The sequence below is a fragment of the Nilaparvata lugens genome, chromosome X, assembly GCF_014356525.2.
Source record: "Nilaparvata lugens isolate BPH chromosome X, ASM1435652v1, whole genome shotgun sequence".
In the NCBI taxonomy this organism is placed as follows: domain Eukaryota; kingdom Metazoa; phylum Arthropoda; class Insecta; order Hemiptera; family Delphacidae; genus Nilaparvata; species Nilaparvata lugens.
This window is the reverse complement of record NC_052518.1, coordinates 100,304,248-100,321,795: the sequence shown is the minus strand read 5'-3', so window position 1 is coordinate 100,321,795 and position 17,548 is coordinate 100,304,248. Positions and strand designations below refer to the sequence as shown.

General features: G+C 33.4%; 1 protein-coding gene across 2 annotated transcripts in view; it reads right to left on the bottom strand.

Moving 5' to 3' along the window:
* The window catches only part of LOC111058585 (dihydropyrimidinase), a 50,274-nt gene that overhangs the window by 5,904 nt on the left and 26,822 nt on the right, over window positions 1-17,548 (bottom strand). Inside the window, exons 11-12 of one of the 2 annotated variants that reach the window (XM_039442829.1) lie at window positions 14,208-14,436; window positions 2,376-2,454 (exon numbers count right to left, since the gene is read on the bottom strand). In XM_039442829.1, the coding sequence (XP_039298763.1) occupies window positions 2,376-2,454; window positions 14,208-14,436 (308 nt within the window). Of the gene's footprint in view, window positions 1-2,375; window positions 2,455-9,829; window positions 9,967-14,207; window positions 14,437-17,548 lie in introns of those variants that run through there. The other variant, XM_039442830.1, reaches the window with a different exon arrangement.

The window sequence follows — 17,548 nt, the reverse complement described above, 5'->3', positions numbered from 1 at the left end:
ACAATGTAAAATGAGTTACAAAATGATCATTATGGATCAGAGAGCCTTAAGAAATTTTATAATCATTTTCAGAATTACAGAAACCTTAATAGTATCAGATACCTGATTTATTTGTTCGAAAATTTATTCATGTGTCAAAGGTTTCTGTTGTAATAGATTTAATTAATGTTTATATAAAATCCGAATAATGATATAAAAAGTGTTCGTTAGTTTTGTAAGTTAATAGTATTGCAATTTATTGCAAGTTATTCGGTTCTAAATAATTTTATTTCATGAAAAGTAAATCGATAAAAACATAACAGCATGTTATAAGATATTTTAAAACATTACAATTGATGAATTAACAACTAATAAACTTCAAATACTGTTTCCTAGTATAAAGACTTAAACCGCATGTTATGTTCAAATACTATCTTTACAATATCTTAAATATTTACAAATCAAGTTTATACTGGCATAAAAATGGTGGTGATACCTTGATGCGTGAGTGAAAATGAAGAGATGATGTGATATAATCAAATAAATAAATAACAAAATAAATCTAAATCGTGTAAACTAAAATACTTGGATACGAACATCCACTAAATCAAGACTAGCTCAGTCGAAAAAGTACTAATTGTGCAAAATTGTCATTGAAAAAACGTCATGACAGACAAAAAGTTACTTTTAAAATAAATCTATTTTGCCAAAGAAGTGCGTAATTGTGTGACAAAATTGAAAATGCCTTCACGATGAGTCGTTTAAAAGAAAAGTAGAATAGGATAATTGACAACTCTCAAAGAAAAGTTTAAGGCATGAGAGCAAATCATCATGATCAAAAATAAATTGTAATGGTTGAGGAAAGTGCAGGCCTGATCAGGAAGCATTCAGACAAGGGTTTTCAAATTTTTAAATTAATTACATTATTTTCAGCCGATTCAAACAGAAAATCTGGGTAGTAAAAATGGGATGATCTTAACAGCAGTTGTATCAGAGGGCTAAGCACACTCAATCAAATCTTCAAGAATCATCATAATTATGAAATCTTTTTTCAATAAATGAGTGTGAACTTGGGACAAACATTGTTGATTCTGCTAAATCCAGGTAAATGCGAGATAGGCTATATATTATAATTTATAACTGAACTAAAGTGGAAACTACTTCCACAGGCCTTGTGAATAATGACTAGAAGGAATATAATTAAATAGGATAAACAATTGCATCACCACCATAACAATGAAACAAACTTGCTTTACTATGTAATATTCTGTAGATATTGAATCATTACAATAAACTTAATGAGTACTTAACAAACTGTGACAAAGTCTGCTATAACGAAGATTTATGTGAGTAGATAACTTGTATAGAATAAATAGAATAGAAGTAAATACACAACCAACATATAATTTCATTTCGTTAAATAAATAATACTGGAAAAATAGCTCTGTTACTTCAAAATTAGAGGATGCAAAAATTATTCTTTCAATGAACCCTTACATCATGTCCAAATATGTGCTACAACCAATAAATTTCTCATTTTGAATCACATCAATTCAGTTAATACTTTCACCAAAGTAAGCTTAATATATCATCCACATTAAGATAAGTCATACATAATACATTTAGTTTGTTATTGATTACTAGCTACATCAATATTGATATAAATAACTGTTAATATGGTCTTGGAATACACTCCAAATAAAATATGTCAAGTTCTTCCAAGATTACAATGCAAGCTCTGAAAAAAGTAATCACAATTCCAAATTAAGAAATTGACAATAATTCTAGAAATTGATCGCTCTGCTGTAACACAATTACAAAATTATTTGTGTTCAATAAAATGATAGTGTTTTTAAGGCTAATTTTTGAACAAAACTGGCCAAATATAAATTTGGTTATTAAGCACCAAATCCTATACTAATCCTTTAAATTGTTATTGATATTCAAACTGTAATTGATATTAAGTTTATCATAGAATATTTACGAATAATGATTTTCACCACAGTACTGAAGCTTGCACTGTAAAAGTGATAAGATATCAGCTAATACAAAAGAGGTTAACTACAGAGAGATGTCCAGTCTTTGGCCAAGAATCGGTGGATTATTCCCGTCACACTACATTCGATTACTGGCACAAACAATATTTTGTGATGCAATAATTGCTCTATAAGCAATATGACGTGGAAACTACAAATAGAATGAGTTAAGGTTATACTACTACAATGTCTAATGGTTTTTAAAACAGTAGATTTACCAGCAATAATATAAGAGCTTGCATCACCATTAGACATTCTATAATTTCTAAAAAAAAACATAGCTCGAACATTGAGAGTTGATGCATACATAATAACTTCCACCACAAGACAAAGCGAATTGCAATTTTTGTTTTGTATTACCAGAAGCCACCTGATGATTTGCCACCTGGCGGATTCTTGACTCTGATGCAAGATCTGTGTCCACCGTCGTCCAAATCAGCTGCAACAAAAAACGTCACTCATTTAACAGGTCAAAAGCCAAAACCATCATAGCTTAAGCTGGATTCGCAGACGACAGTGACAGTGAACTATAATTCCCATAGTACAGGGTCTGTATAATAAGTAACCGGACTGACCTCAGGAAATTTTTTATGGGCAAAATATGTACAATTTTTCATTAGATATTTTCAAAGTAGTCCCTATTGGAGTCGATAACACGCTGATACCGGATTTTCAAATCCCTGAACGCACCCTGGAAGTCGGCAACCTCTATGCTGTGTAGAGCCCTAGTCGTAGCACGTTGAACGTTTTCCACAGTCCCGAACCGCGTCCCCTTAAGTTGTCTCTTGATCTTGGGAAACAAAAAGAAGTCCGGTGGTGCCATATCTGGGCTGTAAGGAGGATGTGGCAACGTTACCCTCGACTGTTTGGCCAACTGCTCGGTGACGAGCAGGCAGGTGTGCGACGGAGCATTGTCGTGATGAAGGATCCACGAATCGGCAATCCTCGGACGGAATCGATGAACCCGGGCGGTTAGTCAACGGAGCACCTCTCTGTAGTACTGGCCGTTCACAAAGAGTTTGTGCCACCCGGCCAAACTGTAAACGACCAATACTACAGAGAGGTGCTCCGTCGACTAACCGCCCGGGTTCATCGAGTCCGTCCGGGGATTGCCGATTCGTGGATCCTTCATCACGACAATACTTACAGCCCGGATATGGCACCACCGGACTTCTTTTTGTTTCCCCAAGATCAAGAGACAACTTAAGGGGACGCGGTTCGGGACTCTGGAAAGCGTTCAACGTGCTACGACGAGGGCTCTAAACAGCATAGAGGTTGCCGACTTCCAGAGAGCGTTCAGGGATTTGAAAATCCGGTATCAGCGTGTTATCTACTCCAATAGGGACTACTTTGAAGATATCTAATGAAAAATTGTACATATTTTACCCATAAAAAATTTCCTGAGGTCAATCCGGTTACTTATACAGACTATGTTCAATATCAAGTTCTTTCAAGATTTACAATGCAAGCTCTGAAAAAAGATAATCACAATAACAAATTGTCGATAATTCTTTCAAACTCTAGAAATTGATTGCTCTGCTGTAACACGATTACAAAATTATTTGTGCATAATTAAAATTCACAATGATAAAATTCAGGCGATAAAGTGTTTTAAGGCTGTTTGATTCCCATAGTAATACCGGGTGATTAAAAAAAAAGGACTTTACAACTTTGAAAATTCAAATCTTATTAAACAAGGTACAGAGCTGGTTTTAGTGTTGTTTTAAAGGTAAACACTTCAAGTTTTTTTTTTCATTGAACTAAAGATGTTCTATGGACTTCCGTTGGTTATCCTGCAGACATCCCATCGATAGTCGATTTCTTCCCAGACTCGCACTAGCATTTCAGGTGTAACTTGCTCAACTGCAGCGCAAATCCATTATCTAAGTTCAGGTAGAGTGGCTGGCAAAGGAGGTACATACACCATAACTTTTACGAAACCCCACAAGACAACATCCAGCGGTGTTAGGTGTGGGGAACGAGGGGGTCATGCAATTGGCGCGTTACGGCCAATCCACTGATTTGGAAAGCGGTCATTAAGAAAATCCCGGACGTCAGTTAGATAGTGTGGTGGTGCGCCATCTTGCATATAGAAAACATTTCGTTCTCGGTCATCCTCGTCGATCTGTGGTATCAAAAAATTTTGCAAAATATCAAGGTGCACTATGACGATTTCAAACCGAAACACACAGCTAGCACGCTCGGGTTCAGTGAAGGCAGCCATCTTTGATGTAATTGCCGTTAAAGCTTGTGCGGCGCGACTAGGCAATAGCGGACTACGCGAGTCAAAACTTGGAGTGTTTTCATTTAAAACAACACCAAAACCAGCTCTGTACCTTGTTTAATGAGATTTATATGAATTTTCAAAGTTGTAAAGTCCTTTTTGAATCGCCCGGTATAATTTCAATGTCATTGTTCATACTCAACGACTGGAAATAGTACAATAAGAACTCGTGGGAATTATATTTACACTGTTGTGTGCGGATCCAGCTTTACTTAACAATTAAGAATTTGACAGAAGCAAGGATCGTCTTCACACACAATATCAATTGACTGGATTCTACATACAAAATTGCAACCATTCAACAATCAAAACACATTTACAATACAACAAGCATTATACATACACACAACACAATCTTAAAACATAAACCATTACAGTTAAACACAAGCATGCTACAGCTGTTCATTATCAAGCCTCAATAGAAAACAAGAAATATTTGATTCTTTCAATTATGGAGAAATATCACAACGTCTCTTCCCATACAATCAAATTATAGAAGTTTAATTGTTCGAAATTGTTGATTCCTTAAAAGAACGCATTACTTATAATTGTATAGCCTCAGTCTCAAATTATAAAATCTGAAACAATAAACTCTAGAATTTTCATACAAATACTGTTTCGATATAGACTTTTAATCACTGTTTCGATATAGACTTAAAATCTGACTGTTAGTCGTTTTTTCTAATTGCAAAAAGTGATTTACTTATAATCACATTTTATTTGCAAATTAAATTGGGCGAAGTTAAGGCAAAAGCCCCTCCTCCATTTCACCCCTCTTTGAAGAAATTTAATTTATTCATACATCCATAGAGACAATATAATTATTATCTCATTATGAATTAGTTTGTATTATAGTTTTTGTTATTGTGAAGGAAGATTTTTGTTGCATTTGTTTTTTGAAATTAATTAATCTGATAAATTTAAAATTATTGTAGTACATACATTTTTTGGACTCAAAATAGTGTGTGAATTAAGTCATTTACATAACCTCTAGACTGTGTATTCCAAATTAAGGTTTAAAGCAGTTTTGGGCGAATGCCTGTTGTTTTTACCTGCATTGTATCTATTGCCTATGAATAAATGGAATGAAATGAATGATTGGAAAGGGAACAACAGGCTTGAAGCCCAAAGCTGTCCCTTCTCCAAATTTTGATAGAAATAGTTCGAAAACGGTTATATTGGTACGGTTTCATAATTTCTCCCCAATTTCGAGGTGAATTCAATAAGAGATAGAAGGTTACTGTAAGTACCAAAAGATACAAATTTCAGCAATAAAACTGACGGGAAATATAATAAAATTTTCAAACGTTTAGAAAAATGAACATAATCTTAGCCACCTCTAATACAAGGCCCCGGCCTACGATATTGCAACGTCGCAGTGTAGGCCTAGAATCGAATACATTATTGGTGAAAAAGATCAGCTGGTATGTTTTTAAATCTTTTTCACCAATCATGTATAAAGGTACGTACACATTTACGCGCCGCGAACATGAGCAATTCACATTTAATCAGCTGATGCCAAGCTTTTTATATCTGTATCTTACCGTTTCTGTAAAAATACAGATATAGTCAGCTGATTAAAAGTGAATTGCTCATGTTCGCGGCGCGTATATCTGTAGGCAGCTTTAGATTCTAGGCCTTGGAGAAAGGAAAAGAAAAAATATCAGTTGGTATGTTTTTAAATCTTGGAGAAAGGAAGAAGGAAATGATTAGTTGGTATGTTTTTAAATATTTTTCACCAATCATGTATTAGATTGTAGGCCTACGCTGCGACGTTGCAATATCGTAGGCCGGGGCCTTGTATTAGAGGTGGCTATGACATAATCCTTTAGTTGTCAAGATCTCGTAAGGATGAGATGAGTGGAGCAGAGAAGCATAGAGAAACTACTAATAGAGATGAGCTTTTAGCGCTAAGCTTAGGGATGAAAGAGAAACCACTTGGAATGAGAAACGTCACTATGGGATGTACTTAAAAACAGGATGTCACAAAATAGTTATTTGTGCAACTAGTGCGCAAAGTGACAGTTTGCTGCACCGAAAGAAACGTTTACGCACGAGCCGTAGGCGAGGGCGGAATGGTTTCCTGAGTGCAGCAGAGGAACTTTGCGCACGTATTTCACATTAAATTTTTCCTACAGTTACCATTGAATATGAAAAGCGGTTGATTATGGGTAAAATGATGGCTGAAATCCATCAAATGTTTTTCAGTACAATTTTGATATCAATAACAACTTTAATTTATTTTAAACTTGATAATCCAATTGAATACTAATAATCAATAATTTATTCAAATTAAAAAATAAATTAATCCAATTGATTTGAAAATTTGAATAATTTTGAGTAAATCTTAATTTCTAAATAATTTTTCAACCAATTTACATTTTTGGGACAGAACATGTCAAGTTCGGTAAGAGATAAATCCATGATATTTAGAGATGGAATTGTTGATCTAGTAAAACAAAAATATTCTGAAAATATTGATTTTTGAGAAAGTTATTCAATTTATCAAAAATGACCAAAAATAACTCAACTAAAAGTTATTTTTGGTCATTTTTAGTAAATTGAAAAAATATCTCAAAAATTTATATTTTCAGGAAATTTTTGTTTTATTAAATCAACAATAACATTAAGAATCTATCCTCTAAATCTCATGGATTTATCTCTTACCAAACTTGAAATGTTATGTCCCAAACATTTAAACATTTAGGCGCTCATATCTCAAAAAGTAATGATCGGAAAAAAAGTTTTCCTGGGAAACCTTTTTCATTTTGATAGCTTCATGATATACAAATCGAAAAACTTTGAAAATATCACCAGTAGAAACTTTATTTTTAGCATTTGCACAGCCTTAATATTCAAGTACCTAAAGAATTACAGATTGATCCTTGGTAGCATTTTCTTCTCAAAGATGATTACAAAGTTGAATTAGATCATTAGTTTGTTATGTATCAAGTATTTGATGAGATGAAATAGGCATATTATGTTTAAACAAAAAAAATACCTACATATCTTTAGAATAAATATATCTTTCTTCTATAGATATGTAGGACCCTATCCATAGGACCCTATTTCAATAGACATTCTTTTTCTCTCGGAAGTTATGTTGACGACTATTGTAAACTGAGATCTTCATTTCAAAAGAGAATATGTTGTGAGAGAAATCAAATTTGAAACAAAGCCCTCTAATGTTGTACCAACACCCTGTTATAAATCTGTCAAGAACCAGATGAATATTATTAATGCAATTGAAAATTACGATGCAATCTACCATATGTACAAAAAACACCATTATTCATGCTCAATATTGCCACTTTTTTGTGAATAATCCTCATAATGAAACAAAACACAATTTCCCGGTGGCCGTTTAATTTTAACCGTAATTAAATTCCACAAGAACCAATCACAAAAGCGAAAGAGATCTTTAATCAGCACTTAATCACGGTTAAACTTCATAAATTGTTAGTTCAACCGGGCCAATATGTTTATATTTTCTGTTGATATAGTGAGGATCACGTTATAATGGCAGTGTTTGATTAGCAATACTATTGCTATCCTTGTCTATCATTTAACAAAGCGGATAGCGCTCTCTTTTTCTCGCTTTGCTCTGTTGCCAGATCGTCTTTTAACAATGTAGAATTAATAACTAATTGACAAAAGATTAAGATTTCATCTTAATTATAAAAATTCATTATTATATTATTGAAAAATATAATTTCTTGCTTAATAAAATATAATTGATTATTTTAAACTCGAATGAATAGTTAATATTACATCAATAAACCTGTATCAGCTACCGTCTATAGAAGGCATTGACAAGACAGAGGATCAACAACGTTTTTCTCCTATCTTTCTCCACTGCCATTATAACGTGGTCCTCACTAAAGTTTTGTATATTTGCACAAACCTCAAGTTTCGTGGCATCATCGTCAGTTTATGTCCTGAGCATCGAAACTCAAGTTTTGTATACAAATAAAACCATACCAGTGGAAAAAACAACATATTGATGTGTTTTTATTTCATTATGGAACAATTCCACAACATAACCGATAACAGTGTTCAATTTAATAATCGTCATATAAAGGTGCGTACAGATATACGCGCCGCGAACATGAGCAATTCACTTTAAATCAGCTGACTATATCTGTATTTTTACAGAAACGGTATAAGATATAAAAAGCTTGGCATCAGCTGATTAAAAGTGAATTGCTCATGTTCGCGGCGCGTGAATCTGTACGCACCTTTAGAGCAATCAATGACTGTGAATAAATAATCATTCACTTATCGTGCATTCTTCTATTAAAACACCCTGATGACAATCAAAATACAATCACAATATGGAAATCATGGTCATGAAAAGCCATCTTCCGATTTGACACACCATGCAATAGATAAAGTTCAATTAGAAGCCTTAAATTAAAATTGACAGTCATTGAAGAAGATAATTTTAGACAAAATCAAACTACAGAGGATTGAACAGACACGCTACGCGGAAAAATATTTTCATCCGTATATGTGTTCAATAATTTAATTGATAGTTTTACTAGACTACCAGATAGCTGGTAGATGAAAACTGAAATACTGAATTGATAAAATAGTTTCTTGTATTATGAGGAATTTGGAGCTCACAAGACTTATGTCTGTTTGTGAGATTTTGTGAACATAATAAAAATAGATGAATGATTCTTTTTATTATTTTCTTGGCGAGAAAATGTTGATTGAGAAAAATAAGTTTGTTATCCAAAAGCTACAAGGATAAAATAATTCAAGCTATTCTTATGAATTCGTACTGTAAAGTTTCCAATAAAGAAAAGAGGTTTGTTTAAAAAAATCATTTCTTGACAAAGTACTATTGATAGTATAATTTTCATGAAGAACGAGCTGCAGTACCAAATTCAAACGTCAAACCAGATGAATTACAACTGAAAGTTATATGGTGAATAATGTAAAATTTGTTCTACATACTTATTTTTCAAATTTTAGGTGTACAAAATATTACTGTAGTTCAATGAACATGTCACTGTAGAGTGTAGATCATTTAATACTGGAAAAAGTTAAGCCAAGAAAAGTCAGAAGCCAACATACACTACACAAAATCAAATTCTCACTACCAATGACTCGACTTCGATAATCTGACGGCTTCAATTTACGCTGTACGTTTGAAAATGTGTCACTCAAAAAGAGCACATTATTATGTTTAAATCAATCTTAACAGAAATTAGAAGGATTGATAATAGACATTTTCCATAGGTTTACAAGATTGATACATATTTATAATTCATTATAATAGGTCATAAATATTCGAGAAAAAATTGGAATAGAACATAAAATTTACAAAATTGAATATTAGCCAACTTTTCCAAAACTGATAGATATTATAATCAAGATCAATTATTTCCGCAATATTATCATGTTCCTCCTAGATTAAAGACATGACACTTTACGACATTCAGGAACTAAAACATGATTACTCATATGTTTAAAAAAATGCAAAATTATTTACTTTAAAATATATTCTTATCTAACGGGAACAAAGTAATGTAATTTCTCAAGCTTCGGGAAGGATTTCAAAAATAAGCTTGCACATCGATATAACGTTAGAGCTAAGGAATAATATATTAAACTGATCACTGTACATACGTTCTTGAGTTGCAATGGGTCTTTCCAGACCTAGCAAGTAATAATAAACAAACACTCATCAATAATAGATATATAATCAATCATTTGCAGACATAATAAATTTTTCCTATAAGGCTGATGATGGTAAGTCAATTTCTTGTAAGGTTTTCATCCTAACTTGAACTAATGAAACTTTCATAAACTTTATGAGACACTTCATTCATTTTTACAGTAGTACTTTCAACTTACTAACTACGTCTGTAGCTCATCTTGGTCTTAGACTTAGCAAGTAAGTTAATAGTACTATTGTAAAAGTTAAAGAAGTGTTTTATAAAGTTTTACAGTAAGTTATTCTATTAATGACCTCTTCTATTTTAACCAGTACTTTTATTAGCTATATTCCAAGTCAATGAGCATGTAGTATTCTGTGAGTAACATTTCATGACAAATTAATGGCTTGTGTTTGTCGAAGATATTGTATATTTTTTCCAACTATTAAATTTATGGTAAGGGCTTCTCTTATTTAAATGGAAATTAAACATCTAAGTGCCGGTTGCACAAAAGCAGGTTGAATTTTAATCGTGATTAATTCCACGATGTTGTTTGAAAGGATTTTACTGAGTAGGCTAACACCAATAATTGAGAAACAGCACATAACTCCAAATCACCAATTTGGCTTCAGAGTGAAACACTCAACAATAGACCAAGTGCATAGGATTGTGGATGTAATAGAGAAGAGCCTAGAAGAGAAAAAAATTTGTTCAGCAGCTTTCCTTGATATAGGGCAAGCTTTTGATAAAGTGTGGCATGAAGGTCTTCTTTTCAAACTGAAAAAAGTGCTACCAAAACAATTCACACATATATTAAAGTCCTATCTGACTGATAGATACTTTAGAGTCAGGCATGAAAATTCATATTCTGATTTGAAGGAAATAAAAGCAGGAGTTCCTCAAGGAAGTGTTCTAGGACAATTTCTCTACCTACTCTATACCAGCGATATTCCCAGCCTTGATGAGAATACTACAGCAACATTTGCAGACGATATAGCCATATTATCAGTAGACAGTAATATTCATATTGCAACAGAAAAACTACAGATGTCCATCAACAAAATTCAAGATTGGACTAGAAAGTGGAGGATGTAACTAAATGAAGCAAAGTCGATTCACATCAACTTCACCAATAAGAAGGACCTGCCCATACCAATAACAATTAACAACCAAGTTGTACCATATGCCAATGATGCCAAGTATCTAGGTATGACCTTGGACGCAAAGCTTTGCTGGAAGGCCCATGTCAAGAAGAAGAGAGAGGAACTTGGAATCAAATATAAGAAGCTGTATTGAATGATCGGTAAAAACTCCAACCTACAAATCCAAAACAAAGTACTTCTGTACAAACATATACTAAAGCCAGTATGGACATATGGTATACAACTTTGTGGGTGTACCAAAGACAGCAACATCAATGTCATACAACGGTTCCAGAACAAGGTGCTGAAGAACATTGTGGATGCTCCTTGGTATGTCAGGAACAGCGATCTTCATAGAGACCTGCACGTCGACCTGGTGTCCACCGAGATCCAGAGGCATGCGGAGAGGCACGAGGGGCGACTGCACCAACACGACAACGTTGAGGCGATCCAGCTGCTAGACAATGGAGGGTTGGTGCGGAGGCTCAAAATGAGGAAACCGTATGAGCTAGTGTAGTGCTTGTTCAATTAGTGTCCAGTGAAAGAGCAGAGCAGTGATTGAGTGAATCTACCTTATATAGTACAGTCAATAAGTGTACATATTAATTGAACAATCAATATCAGTAAGAATATCTAATGAGATATTCGCTGTTAATATTTTGAAGTAGTATGTTAGGGTAGAAAAAATTAGCTCATTAGTCTCCAGACTAGATAGCTATAGATTGTCAATAAAAAGAAAAAAATCCACAAGAACCAATCAGAGAAGCCGTCTTATCGTAAAGGCCTTCTCTGATTGGTTCTAGTTAAATTAAACACGGTTAAAATTTAACCGGCTTTTGTGCAACCGGGTACTTTTTAAAAACTTTTATTCACAACATGTTTCAACATATTAATGCAATTTTCAAGTGAGTGAATGAAAAAAAAATTTATGAATTCAAGTTTTTTAAAAAAAGGGTATTTGGATTTTTCTAACTAGTACAGCCGGTTAAAACTTTGTTCTATTTTTCTGAAAGACGAGAGTCGTACCATAAGCCTTTTTTACATTATCAATAACAAATGACATAATCAACGAATCACAATACACGACTAGACATACACAGTAAAACACACACACATACACAAATATCAGATACGGTACATCAAACTGGAAGAAAGTCACACACTTATTAAAATTAATAAGATGTAATAAATGTTATTATTGAGATGTCATATCCTGAAATTTTCTTATAGGTTGCTGGAACCCTATTTGTACAATAAATAAAATTTGATTTTTTAACCACTGATTGGAATAGGGGAATAGAAGACCTATTCAAATTTGTTGAATTCATTCTCTTTTAAATCCAGGTTCCAATTTATCGTTAGGTTTCATAATTGAAAAAAATCTGATACATTCAAGAGGTAGCCTACACGAATAATCGAAATTTTACATGTGTTCAAGAAATAGCCCAGACGGATAAACAAAATTTAGCATGATATGAAGAAATAACCTAGGTTCATTTTCTTTAATATGTACATGGCCTACACCAGAGGCATATTTCACAAAGCATCATGTCTTGTTAGCAACTATGGTAACTGACAAGTACTATTAATAACAAGTTTTCAGCTAAAGGCGTTCCACAAAGAAAATTGGTAACAAGTTTACAAGTTTACAAGTGTTCCCACACCTCAGTGCAACCATACGTAACCGTGTCAGATTATCAATAAACTCTAGGTGGCACTGAAATAGATGTAGTTGAAATATTGTTACAAAATGCAATCAGTCACATGTTTTCAGCTTTACTTACATATTCAGTGGTATTGACCACCTTACCTAGCCAGTGTAGAGCTATGCTAAGTTGCATTTTGGTTGAGAGGTAATGTAATGGGATCGCTGAGTTGGATCCCAACTTCATCCAACTTATTCATGTTTTTCATTTAACATCATAATAAAGAGCCCAATAGCATCCAACAACTCCTCCATATTCAATATTGTATCATACAGAAACGTTCATTAAATTCAAGAACTGATTGAATTTTGTAATTAATACGTTCTCTAAAACAATCTCCTCTCACCAACTACTGGCTCATTCTCATCTTCTGAGGACGAAGATGAATAGCAAATCCATGTTGAGTTCTCATTTTAATTCATTTGGTAAACACACTTCACTAACACCCTAAAATATATATTAAACTACAACCGATATATTAAACTACAACCGATTTAACCTCAATGGCATTGAAAATAATTTTCAACATTTGAGAAGCATCTTTATCAACACTTGTTATTCATTTACTTAGGTTTCTTTATGGGTAGATATTTCTTGGTTAATGACAAGTGATTTTGACAAGTTTTGTATATTACCATGCCAACGTTCGTGAAACGCTTGATCATAAACGGCGGAAAGCTGGTTAACTTGTTAGAATTCATTTTTATCACAGGTTTACAAGGGTGCTATCGTGAAACGCTTGTAATCATCTGTATTAGTAATTATTCGTAAAATCATGGTTCATAAGAGTGATTTTGATAAGTTTTGCATGATATCATGCTAACGTTCGTGAAACGATTGTTCATAACCTGAGGAAAGCTTGTTAACTTGTTAGAATTCACTTGTTACTATAAGTCTACAAGGATCTTTCATGAAACGCTTGTTATCAGCTGGATTAGCAATTTTTAGTATAACCATGGTTAATAACAAAACTTCTTGCTTTGTGAAATAGGCCCCAGGTCGAAACTGTAAAATCATGATTCATAAGAGTGATTTTGATAAGTTTTGCATGATATCATGCCAACGTTCGTGAAACGATTGTTCATAACTGGCGGAAAGCTTGTTGGAATTCACTTGTTACTATAAGTCTACAAGTCTTTCGTAAAAAGCTTGTAATCATCACCTGTATTAGTAATTATTCGTATAATCATGGTTCATAACAAGACTTGTTGCTTTGTGAAATAGGCCCCAGGTCGAAACTGTCACTGCTATAAATGCTTATTCATCATCAAATTCATTTTCAAATCCATCTTATTCAGCTTATAAAGATAGAAGCTTATTCAGCTTCTAAATTCAGCTTATATATCTTCAAATTCAACAGCTAACAAAAAAAATTCAACGGGTAACCAACTTACAGCTGATTGAGAAAGTAGAATCCTGAAGGTTCCTTTGGCCTTCTTGACGCATTGCTTTTCCGGTGGTGAATGGTAGAGGGTCTCCATCCCCAAAGATACTAGCAGAGCTGCTCCTCACAGATTTCACGCTCTCGGCTCCATTCACTTTCATGTTTTTCACTTTCTCGCGGACATCGTCGACGGTCACTTCCACTGGCTGGGGAACTCCGTTCAGTTCAGCTTCACCATCCTGAATCAAAGAAAGGGAACTTGTTAACCAATTACAAAATGAAGCTGACAAGTGACGCTGATAAAGCTTCATCGATGCAATTACCCAAGTTCTATCATAGAGAAAATATAGCATAAGAAGATATTCCATGTTATAGGAACATTCCATGTTATAGGAACATTTGTAATGTTCCAAATTTCACTGTTAACTCAAGCCGATAGTCCTAGTAGTTCTTTTTTTGAAGCTATGTGACGCTGGTAGTCTCTCATACTGTGCCGTTCTCACACTCTCACCCGACCGAAACAGTAGTAATAGACTGTAGTCGTCTTGAGCTAAGAAAATTCGGCTTTAAATTTGGAATATAAAACTACCTATACGATGGGATAGGATATCTTCTTATTTTATATTTTCTCTCTATGTTTCTATCTAATGAATATTAAAGGTAATGGTTTCTTGATCCATTTCAAGCTGCTTTGTATTAACACACTTTTTTTATGTATTTGAACACGACATGCAGTCAATTTATTAAGTAAATAATTGAAAACTTTTTTGTCTGTTGAAACAGTCTGCTGGAAATGATCGCTAGACGATTGAAAGTACTTCAGTCAGTAAGTAAAAGTTTTTAATTATTTACTTAATAAATTGACTGCATGTCGTGTTCAAATACATAAAAATAGTGTGTTAATGAATATTCTTAAGCAGACAGAATTGTATTCAATGACCTGTAATATAAACTGTGTAATATAATTTTTTATGTGAGTAAAGTAATTGAACTAAACTTGATCATTATTATCCAACTATTACTCAAGAACAAAGTTTGGTACTTTTCGTGAGTCATGTTCATTTATATTACTGTTTGTAGTGTTGTCTGTGTCTGTTTGTTCATTTCCATTACTTGTTGAATATATTAATAAATTTCTCTTCAAATACTGTGATTTAAAGAAGGTATTATTCATTTCTTGATGGGTAAGTGAATGAATTTATAATAAATATATCCTTTCATAAGTATTCATTTTGACACTTGACAACTTTAGCCGAAAGTAGTCGTGTTTGAAATGAAATATAATAAGGTACTATACATATTTTGTAATTGAACATTCAAGTAACCCATATCAAAATACTTAATTGAAAGATATGATGCATGGTTTTGTGAATAATGAATTTCAATTTACTGGATCTCTTTGTTATGATTTGGTGACATCAAACTGAAGCTGATTTCACACCGCCGTAGCGTAGCTTGAAATACTTCTTTTGAAAGATGTAGCCGTCGTACTTCTAATGTTAAATCTTCGCTATGCCGGTTTGAGATAGACAGATTGATTAACACTAGGAGATACGTCGGCTACGTCTTTCGAGCTACACTAAGGCGGTGTGAAATCATCTTAAACGTTGTCAAGGACTATATATATCGTATGGTTATGTCAGCAAATCATAAACACAATGATATAGAGTACTATTTACTCACGTCAGTAAATATATAAATAAAAATTGAAATAAAATGCCTATCATGTTTTGAATTATTACAGAGCTAGATCCAACCCTTTGAGCTATTCAAGGACTAAAAAGTAGGAACTGAATATTTGCCAAATTGTAGCTCGATTGAAAAACTTTCTAGGGACAGAATCATGGTAAAATTAATTGAACAATTGTCAAGTACCATTTATTTCAGTTCAGGTGCAAAATTCAACTAACACTACATGATGGGCACCTATTGAATTTATTTTCAAAAAAGGCAATACAAATTTGGAAACAACAGACATGATAGCCCAAAACTGTTTTCTTCATTTATGATAATCTAGACTTTTTTGCGCCACATACACTACTATTATTACAATTTCATTAATTATAAACACAACAATTATACTATTAATGTGATTCCTAACCGAACTACCCATAAAATAGTTTAAATTTTGAGATGGACTTGTGATGATACTCTTGAAAGAGAAGACGCTTTCAAGAATGAATGCAAATTTTCATTATTTCACAGCGAATCATTGAAAGCTTCAATGACAACAAACACAACTTGTACACGACTACATCGGAATGGGAGGAAATCAGCACTTCATATAAAAGCATTGGCCAACTGAATACAGTAAAATTATAAAATATCAATTAATGTTTCAGAGATGCCACATAAACTGTTTCATGGACACGGTCATTACAAGACAATTTTCTGACCTCTTGTAATCAATCTGACAAGAAAATAACCAAGAGAAGATTAAAAAGGTTAATGAGTTTATCTGACTGTTACGGTAAACTGGCTATTATGAACTACCTCCTTCTTTGAATCAACATTTGAAATGAAAAAGCCAGGAACTTGATTTTAGCGAATAATGTTTTGAATGAATATGAATTTGGGTAATGATTAGTTTTCAATTTTATAATGAATAACTTCTGTTTACAATTTTTTAATACATATATTATTTTGCTTTTCATGCTCAAACACAGTTAGCTTTCTTCCTAGACGGTAAGTTCTTCAGCACGAAACCCTCAAGCCATTCTCACTTGCCAGCTAATATACATCACAGTAGAAAGAGAAGCCACTGGTTTATGGAATCCAGCTAGGTATGGGATTTGTAACAATTGTCAATATCAACAACTCAGAACTCCAAGTGAAATTTGTTTAATATTCAAAAAACTTTCCAATATCTACCGTTATATTTTTACAAGATATACTTCAACATACAACGTTAGAAATAAAATCAGAAGCTTTTATTTATTTTACTAAATCATCACATTAATATATTGCTCCCTTACATTTTTTTATAGCTCTACAACCCATTGTGGGCTTTGGCCTCCTCCATAACATTCCTCCAAACATTTCTATCCATTATAAATACTCTCCATCCTCTATAACCCATCCTTATCTCATTTTCCCATCGTATTCTTGGTCTCCCTTGTTTTCTTCTCGAGTGAAGCTTATCTTTAAGCACTATTTTTGGCATTCTGGTTTCATGCATCCTATAGGTAAGTATGTCCAAACCATCTTAGTCTCTGTACGTGCCTTTATGAAGCGTACTATACTACAGCCTTTTATTAATAGTTCAAGTTCAGCATTGGTTCTCCTTCTCCACTCTTCTCCTTCTTTAACAGGACCCTACACTTTTCTAAGCACCTTTCGTTCGAATACACT